The 10,370-nt window shown below is 37.1% G+C and overlaps 1 protein-coding gene across 2 annotated transcripts in view; it reads left to right on the forward strand.

Moving 5' to 3' along the window:
* slc2a9l2 (solute carrier family 2 member 9, like 2) overlaps window positions 1-10,370 on the forward strand; it is a 116,442-nt gene that overhangs the window by 34,189 nt on the left and 71,883 nt on the right. For both annotated transcript variants that reach the window (XM_024270773.2, XM_024270771.2), the window contains exon 7: window positions 10,115-10,247. In XM_024270773.2, coding sequence (XP_024126541.1) covers window positions 10,115-10,247 — 133 coding nt within the window. The remainder of the gene's footprint in view (window positions 1-10,114; window positions 10,248-10,370) is intronic.

Consider the following 10,370-nt stretch of genomic DNA (forward strand, 5'->3'; position numbering starts at 1 on the left):
GCTGTGTTTCACTCCATCTGTTCTTTATTTCTGCTGGATAACTCAGGAATTGTTAGTCTCACCTTTATACCCCAGAGGAAATGCTACCCAGTCCCATTCCTCCTTATTGTCCATTACATACAAATATCCGGTTTATGTTTATTTGGGTTAATGCCGATGGATTTTCATGACAGGGATCCATCATCTTCACACTTGATTATTTATGTGCCACATTCTCACTTATCTTTCAAGGCTGGAAACACACATTCGCCTCAGGCACATATCCATTGCAAGACCATCAGTTATGCTGCTTGAAGAGGGCTAATAATATCACCAATTTCCTTTAGCGCTGTTTTTAAAAATGACTAATGGAATATGCATTTCTTAAATCAATTTAAAGTATTTATACCATGCAGTACTATCCGTTGGCACTTGTACTTTTTTGGTTAAATTTGAGATTATGTTAGAAAATCACACATATAAGATTTAAAATGAAAGTAAATGGCTAAAAAGTTAACTCTAAATGAATTGAAAGATGGTGATTTTCCCCAAAAATTTAAAATGAGGAAGTTTCCTTAAGGTGATAAACTAAAATCATCTTTTGATGTTTTGTAAAAGTGTTCCCAGTGGTTTTTAAGTTATGATTATGCAGCTTTTAAGCAAAATAAAAAATGTGTCATTTTGCAGGACATAGTTGTGGCTGAGACTGTTTGCTGCACAAGTTTTTAAGTCGGGTCACAAGCTCTATGCACAAATAGGACACGCACTGAGCGCGCTCTGAATGTTCAACCCGTTTCAAGGTGCTTACACACCGGCTGCTTGCGGTGCGTTCAAGAACGCACTCTACGCGGGTTTATAAACGTGAACTCAGCAGGTGGCGTCCACACCAGAGCAGCACGCTCACACAGGTAGCAGCAGCAGGGAGGAGATTCTTCTTCTATTGTATTTTTACTGTTCATTAGTGCTCCTCCGCCACCTACAGTATGGAGAACCTTGGAGCAAAAAAAGTCAAAGCAGTGTAAATCTCCCAAATCTTGCTCCAAGTTTTTTTGTTTTCACGACTCTGTTCCTTTCTGTCTGGGTTTCATATTAATTCATCCGAGCACAAACCGCAATGATTTATTTCTCTTTCGCGATCATGTTTGGCCCCCCCGTGCTTTGAAGCAGATGCTTCCCATGCACCATTTCCAAATGCGGGTCTCTGATTGGTCACTGCTGCAATTATGCTTGAAAATATTGAACCGGGTTGAACGGGTGCGGAGCGTTCCGACCTGAACCAAATATGAAAGGATTTGTGATCATTTCAATTGTTTATTTGTATTGAATCCTTTCTGTTAGTAGGAAAACAGACAGTTTGATATAAGTGGTAAAAATAAAACATACTTGGCCTTAAAATACCTTTAATTCATTGTGTTGAAAAAAAATCATGAAAAAAATTGAAATCATGACATTAAAACTGTGAATTGAATCGAATCGTGGCTTGGCTGAATTGTTTCATCCCTACTATTCATCTAGAAGTGGATGCATTGAAATGGAGCTGTGGAAGGAGATTGTAGATTTTATACAGCTACAAGCTTTTTCCAACAGCATTTTTTCATCTGCTCCTAATTCACAACCATTTCACTAAAGAAATACTCAGAAATTCAATTTTAACCAGAATTTTCTTAATATATGTCCTCCATCGTAAGAAAAATGCTACAAGAACGTGTTAAAAACGATTGTCATTGGAGTGGGTCTTTGAAGACTCTTTGCAAACATGAATAACCATAATGAAGCTTCAGCGGCATGGAGTTTCTCTTCTGTCTCTGGTGTGGTTTCACTTAACTCCAAAGTTATCTTACTCCCCTTTATTCGCCTTGTGCATAATTTTGGCCGTGTTACTGACACCTTCATTAACATACAATCCTGTGCCAGCATCCCTATAAAGAATCCTTGGTCCTAACCTTCAGCACAAATATCAGGAAGTATTATTTTATCATAAAGAGAAGATTACACTAAAGCAGAACCATCTGGTTTGTTTATGCAAATGTTTGCATGTGATGCACCGAGTCAAAGATGCCATTGAACCTGCTGCCTTTTTCATTTGGAGCTCAGCCTTTGTGCCGGGTATAGGTGTAGAATGTGTATTTCCAGCTGTGCATTTGTTGTCACTGCCACAATTATGGAAGAGATAAATTGTTTTTTTAAGCCAGCAAATCTTGGAACATTCCAATGGAGCAGTGCCCATCCAAAATTAAAGTATGAATGGTGTCATGAATCCATTTTTTTGGGTCTGGATGCAGTTCTTTTGCATGTCATGTTTCTCATTCTTAGAAAAAAAGTGACTGCTACCGGTTCATTTTGAAAAACAAAAAATGTTCCTTGGAAATGTAATTTCTCCACCTACTTTTTTGCGTTTTTATTTATTTTCTACTCATTTCAGTGAAACAATGTAGGTTTCTAAACATTTGTTTCCTCTTTTTGCCTAAAAAATTTCTGCCGTAACTTTTCCCACCTTGACTTTGCCCTGACATTTAGATATGTGATGAGAGTCAACGCTTCCGGCAAAAGGCGGAGTCATTTTTAATGTATAAGCATTGATTTCCCACATTTTTCATTTTAAAACTGCCCACCACCTTTATAAATGTCACATGAGGCTCTGTGTGTTTGTGCAGCCGCTGATGTGTATTCTCCAACATGTCTCCTTCCGTGTCACTTCACAAGCTCATTACAGTCTTAGGTGGATTTTACTGTATGATGAATGCAGCACTTTTTCTGGGTTTGGGTTCCTGGTTCTGACACTCAATCAGGCCACCTTTCATTGCATCTTCTGTTAATGAGAGCTGGTCCAAGATGTCACTTGTTGTGGAGTGCAAAATTGTGATAAGCTTTGACAAATGATAATTAATGTAACCTTCATGCTTAGCCACTGACCTTCTCTCACTAGAGAGGAATGTTTATTCGGGCTTCACAGCAGCGGCAGGCTTTTAGTGAGACTGTCACTACACACCCATGAGAGTCTGAGGCCATCAGCATGCTTCAGACACAAACAAAGGTCTGATTCAGGGCCTTAATGAGCTTTTATCTTTGCATTCTCTAACACACTTGTCTTATACTTTAGAGACCGATACAGATGGACAACAGAACTTGATTGGTTGCTGTTTGAGGAAACAGTCACTTTGATCCTCTTTATGTTACATTGTTTGTCCATTGGTGTCACATATGGGAAATATGTGAGACATAAATTCTTTGTTCTATTTTGTAAACATCATTCATTTTTGATTCAATATAAATTCAAAGGTCAAGCAAACATACAGAGTATCTATATGTGTTCTTTAATATTTCAGTTTGTCATATGGACATGCCTTTAGTAGAATTTGTATGCTTATCTGCTCAACCCAAACCAATTGCCATGACTGGAGTTCTTCAAATTTTGCAATTTTGCCACGCTCTGGCAATGAAGTTCCACATTTTTTGGACCATAAGGCTCACTAAGATGTCTTTACTTTTCTCAAGTATTGACTGTGCGTCTTATGTTGGTTGTGCTTAGTGATACAGTGATACACAGTGCTCAAAATCTATCAAATATTTTTGTAAGACTTCGCTGAATTATGAAAGCACACCACTTAAACCCCCCCTCCGATGAAAATCATGTTTTTTTTTAGTTTTTAAGCATGTATGCGTGGAATTTTTCTTATGAAAGAGAATAAATATAATAAGAAATAATTTCGTTTTTGCATTTCAGAGTATTTCTCCTTTTAAATCACTGTCAACTAAACTGTTGCAGAAACACTCTGTTTGAATTAATGAGCCTTCTTTACATCACAACAGCTCTGCTGCACATGCACTAAACCACTCATCTGTTCTATAGCGTGTCTAGCTCAGGTGCCGGAGAAGAAAAGATGTTTCTTCCCATTGACTGCTGTCAAATGAGTCGCAGTTCGCATTTCTGTGGTCAAATCAGTCGTCACTGGATTTTTTTTGTGACTTTCATGCAATACTTACGGTAGCAGGGCTGAGAACGCTGGAAAATCTCAGAGAAACTCCATGGACCTTCTTGCTGTGACCACGGAAATGCGAACAGCGGCTCAATTGACAGAAGTTGTAAAGGATTGTAAATCAGTGGAAGTTCGGTCCACAAAGTTCTTCGCTTCTTCATCCGAGTTGGCATCCAGTTTAAAATGATATATCTGGACATTACCGATATTGCTTGACATTTTTATGTAACGTGGTGAAGATTTACGCCAACAAAATACAGAGCTATCATAATCAGACAGTTTCAAAAGCCACGACCAGTTGTCCAACCAGTGGAGATTTTGGAATACGAGTCTTCAGATCAACATTAAAAATGGCCTTTTAATACATTTAAGTTGTGGGATTTTGGGAAAAAAACGTCATAGTCATAATTGAAACATTACTGGGAACGTTTTTTCGTTATTTCGTTTCGATATCCCATCATCCCTCCTTTTACACTTTCTCTCGCTACCTTACAGCCCCTCACAACATCAAGCTAACATTACCGGTGCTGTCCACCTCTGAGACATACCTGTATTTGCTCAGGTTGTTTGTGTCTTTCCGTGTGGATCAAACAAACTGTTTCCTAAATAGTTTATCTATGCTGTGATTAAGACACATCTTTTAGAGAGAAAATTTTCTGCTTGGAAAAAAAATAATAATAATGAATTTTAGGGAAAAAGAATTTTCGCATCACTTTTGTTTCTTAATTTTTCAAAGTATTTTGTTTTTGGAGCATCCTGGTTTACATGAATAAATCAAGGAGTGCATTTTACTTACTGGCTCTAGCTAAGACTATTTAGGATTAAATATTCTGAGTATTTCTTTGATCAAATTGTTGTGAATCAGGAACAGATACAAAAAGTCATCATTTGCAAAAAAAAAAAACCTTGAAGCATTCAAAAACATTTATCTTTATGAACAGCCAGCATTAGCCTTTCCTGCCAGGTGGTTGCAGTATATCACCCTCAAAACTGTAAATAATGTTACTTTAATATTTTAAGAATGAGACAGCACACACCTGTGAGGCCAAACAGAATCTGCTCTTCTGATGGACCATCAGGAAAAATAGGCTTACAGAGAAGGTGACATTCATCACAAACAGCTGCAGGCAAAGGATAATATGGCTTCTCTTCTGATCCTGGCAGATGCCCACCTGCAGTATTTCAGAGGTTGTGGTTATGCTGTCCAAAGACTGTCACAAACCAGGCTTTAACTGTGAGAAAAAACACAACTAAGAGGAGTAGGAGAAAGTCCTTCCTGTTTTACAAAACAACATAACAACAAAAAGTGTTCTAGTGTCTAAGAACTTCATTTAAAGACATGTTTTAATGAAGTTATCCGCTTTACAGTGTTATTTGTGCTTTTAAAATGTAAAATCACTGGTAGAAAGATTAGAGAAGCATATTCGCATGTGCGATGAACTCTAACTCTAACAGTAGCCGGGGGAATAAATATTAGCTGTTACTACTTTGTATGGTGCACAAGTAAGGTAATTAAGGCTGACCTAACATAAGGAGCATTGGCTTGTATAATTGGATACACTGTGGATATGATCCACCTGGCATTTTTTTAATGTGAAGCTACGTGTCCACCACACCCCCCCTGACATTCTCAGGCATCAGAGCTAGGATACATCCTTTGTGCTTATTCAGTTGCAGGAGGAAGATGCACAGACTTAAGCATTGTTGGAAGGAAAAAGCTGAGCGGCAAACTCCATGGAATACAGCAAAAACACATTAGTCTTCTTTGTGTGGTTTACTGTAAACAACTCTTACCTCTGGCCAGGTCTGGGCTTCTTGCCTCATGATTTATCACCAGGGCTGATGAGATCAGGGCCGATGGGACAGTCACATAAACTCTGCCCCAGTTAAAAACCACAATAGACAAACAAAGTTGTGCTTATTGACCACATTGCTTAATGACAGGATTAATAATGCTATATTTTAATTAATTTCTTTTCCTTATTTTTTTTTTTAACTAAGTAGAAGTCGTCCTAGGTCTTTTAACCATTTTTGACAGTTTATTTTAACCAAAAAAGGTTCTTGGATTGTATATATTAAAAATGATAGGATTAGTATATTTCATATTAGACAACTTGTACACCATGGGTGCCCAAAGTTGGGCAAATTTGGCCTGCCAGCGGTTATCTTTTGGCCCGTCAAGTTGTGGCTGGGGAAGCTCTGAGAATGTATTAAAAACCCCTTCATGCTTCTAAATATGTTTCATAGGTTAATTGGTGACTCTAAATTGTCCCTATGTGGGAATAAAAGTGTGTATGGGTGTTTGATTGATGCCCTGTGACAGATGAGAGACCTGACCCAGGTGTATCCTGGCTTTGCCCATCAGTAACCAGGTTAGGCTCCGGCAGTCATGTGACCCCAAAAGGGATAAAACAGTCAAGAGGAAGATGCTATTTACTTATATAGTGCTTTATTACAGTACCCTCTTATCCCAAAGTGCTTTCAAGCCACAGCCCTATTCACACACAGATGGCGGCTCCGCTGCCACCAGGAGTAATGTGGGGCAACTCACATGGGCGACCAAAGTTTCCCTTCTCTGCTAAAATTCTGAGGCATCCACTTGCAGACAAACAGATCCATTAACGTCTTAATTTTCCTCGTCTGAGCTGGCATCTGGTTCCAAACTGTATAACTCTGATATTGCTCACCATTTTTTATGCTACTGTAATGTTAGCTTGGGCTTGTGAGATGCTATAAGCTAGCAGGAGACAGTGTAAACAAAGGGCAGATGAGAAAATGAATGAAGCAGCTTCCACTCCAACAACCCACAACCCAGATCAGCATTTCTGTTGAACTCCTGCAGAAAAAAAAAATATTTAAAAAAAAACAACACAAGCTCTTTGATTTTGGCTAAAAACAGCATAATTTAGAGGACCACTGGAAATTATTTTACAATAGAAACAAATATAGTTGGAGTGGGACTTTAACCACAACATCCAGACTTTATTGGAGTTTTGTGATCAGACTGAATAGACTCCAGCATGGCAGATGTAGGTCTACTTGTTTGTGAACAAAAAAGTTGCACGATTCTGCATTTTTCTAAAAAGCTGAATGTATTCCTGTTGACTTCCAATTCTCCGACCAACTACAGTCCTCTGTGTATGTATAGTTGGGCTGGTCCACCCCAGATTGTTAGATCATGTTAATGCTGAACAGACACACCTCCTCCAGTTTTATTAAAAGACAAGTCAGGTGTTATTTAATCGTAGCAGATAGCATTGACAAAAAATGAAAGTGATAATTATCTTCTCTGCTCTTTAGTGATTTGTGACAGATTTTTAAAAATCAAATATCAGATACCATGGATTAGCACATAGATTACACTTTACTAGAGAAAAGCAATTAAGAGAAAACTGAGTTTCTTGGAGATTTAATTATATAAATCAAACAAAGAACTCTCAAAAATGTGTCTTTTGAATGAGGTAAGTCTTTGTTTAATCATCTGGCTCATCTTCAGGTGAGAAAAGATGATTTGGGTGCTCAGTGTAAGTGAGACGAGGCCCCCACAGCCCGCCTGCTGTTTTATGCAGAAACTCTAGCTCAGGTACAGAACATCTAGTAAGTCACAAATGTATGTCTTTCTCAGGTTATTCCTTTATGCATATCAAAAATATGCTAATAGGAACAATTATGTAAGTGTGGAAAATGAAGTCATTTTTTGTTACAATTTGATTTTATTTTTTATTAAAAAATGTTCTGAATACTAATGTTTGTTTACCTTACAGTATCTCAAAATATGAAACTGCTCAAACCATAAAGTAATAAACAATTGATTTCATGTAGTTTTTTTGCGTCCGTTAATATTTTTGGAAAACATTGGATGCATTTTTGGCAAATTCTTGGTATTTGTAAAAAAAAAAAACAAATCACAGAATTTTGGTCCAGAGTTAAGCATTTGTCCTAAATTTAGAATATTCTGTTTCACCCTCAAGTTGAGCCAAATTCTAAAAATGGGATCCCGTGCCTCCCTGTTGGACACTTAGATGCTGTCAATGATGGGCGAAATTTAAAGAACACACTTCAAACTTTCAATAATAGAACTTTAACTCTACTTTTTGCATTTTACAAATATGGATTTTAATTACTTAAAAAATAAGTTATTAAGTCTAACTTAAGGATTTTTTGTCATATATTAGAGTACTGTGATATTTTTTCCTCTATCAAAAATAAGCATCTGAATTCCAGCCACAGTCATCTCCAGCTGGGAGCTGACATTTTTTTCTCCAAAGGGCACTTCCTTCTAATGTCTGCTGATTCTCAAAAACTGTGAACGGATGAGCTGAAAAACAGGACTGTGCATCCTGCCATGAATCGCATGGTAATTGTTAGTAATGTACAGAATAACCACAATATTTGCTACCAGTGTGTTCCATCACAGTTACACATGAGTGTATTTGTAGAATCTAACAAAGCTGTAACCTTAGTCCTTAGTATAGTAGTTTGGATGTCAGAGTCTTCAGTTATTTGTGTTTTGACATTTTACTTGCCTTTAGAGGTCATAGAATTTGTTTTCCTCATTTTTTCTTCACCGCATGCAATCTTGTGTTGTCCTCACGCTCACAGTTTTAAGGCTGCTCCTCTGATCAAGGATAAATATTAGTATGAATACACAGAGTAAACAGAATAAACAGAGCATGTTTTCTTTCTCCTTTGTGGTTTTATTTGGAGAATCTCTTTATAGTTCAAAACTATAATAAGGACAGGAAATTGCCTGAGAGAGCTTAAAAAGGAGAAGACATGTTTTCTGTTTTGTCCTATGTTTTTCCTTAATAAACTTAATGATTTTCAGCACACTGTTACAGTGAGTGTTGGATCCACATGGATAAATCCTTGAACAGTAGTTAAGCTACGTTCACACCGCCCTCAGCAACGCATGTTCAAGCAACCACTTCCAATGAAAAGTCTACGTAAATACGCACTTCGGGCTTCCATGCTCAAAATTCTCATGTTCACATGTAGCTACGCACATTTTTAGGACCATTTTCAGACTCTATGTACAAAACAATTAAACACACATTGAAAGCTAAACCAGGTTGAACAATCAGGAACTCGGATTTGGCAGTGACGTATGGATTGCCTCCCTTTTATTCATGAAACGGTTTGAAAATTGATCACGAAAAAAGCACAAAAATATTAATTATGTTTGTTTTCCCAGTCGTAGTTATATAACAGCACATCTAATGTATATCACAATAGAGCTATACAAGAAAAAGCCTGGAGCAAGGTTTGCTCCACTTTGATTTTTTTCACCAAGTCTCTTTCAACTGTAGGTTGCGGGAATGCTCTAATTGCAAAAGAAAACAAAAATACAAAAAAAAAAAAAAAAGAAGAAGAAGTAGAAGCCCCTCCCTGCTCATTGGTGAACATCATGGGTTATACTCATGTCAAAGACCCTCCTTTTAAAGAGTTCTTGAATGTGCATCCGTATTTAACATTTTTCTATAACCAAAGATACAGTTCCACCGCAGGATTTTTGCTGGATATTTTGCTCATGAACTTGTGCTATTTCATCTACTGCAGTACATTTGTGTTCTGTAAACTTGTATCATTCAAAGTACTTCAAAGCCTGGAAAACTCATTAAGTTTCTGCAGAAACAGCTGCTTTTTTAATTTGAATTTGATTAGAGAATTCTAATCAAAATCACTGAAATAAAAGCAACATTTTTTTGGAAATGTTAACTCTGTAGTGAAATTCTCAATGCATTCATCTTTTGCCTAATGAGATTTAATCATAAGCAAAATGTTTTATTTCATCTTTAATTACTTTGCATAATTGATTTCAGTTTTTTTTACTTCCAAGCAATTAAAGTTGTAATAAAGATGGAAACTTAAAAAGTTTAAAAAGACTTTGTTTGTAAAACCAGAGAACATTTGGCACCATAGTTTTACCAAATAAAAGACAAATGTTTTCATTTTTTACAACCACGACTCCTATTCTCAGTTTGTGCCTATTACAGCTGTTTTCTGGAAAACACCAAGCCATCGCTGCTTTCTTATACATATTCATTGCAATTTTTTATTACTGCTGCAATATGCACGCTTTTCATCAATTATCCTTGTTTAAAAAGTTGTTCTGCTCTCATTTCTGAGTCTTTGATCTGCTGATGCTTCTTCTGCAGGAGTCCAGGTGGAACTTCCTGTTTTCCTTCTTGGCTGTTCCAGCACTTCTACAGCTGTGCGTGCTTCCCTTCCTCCCTGAGAGTCCTCGCTATCTGCTGATGGAAAAGAGGAATGAGGCAGCAGCAAAAAGAGGTATTTTACATGTGAAAAACAAATGCCACTGTTTGATATGAACTATTTAAGGACAGCAAAACACTCTAACACAAAGTCATTTTCATTCATTTATTGATGAAATGCACTACTGACTTTGGGGAT

The sequence above is a fragment of the Oryzias melastigma genome, linkage group LG5 (assembly GCF_002922805.2).
Source record: "Oryzias melastigma strain HK-1 linkage group LG5, ASM292280v2, whole genome shotgun sequence".
NCBI classification, from domain to species: domain Eukaryota; kingdom Metazoa; phylum Chordata; class Actinopteri; order Beloniformes; family Adrianichthyidae; genus Oryzias; species Oryzias melastigma.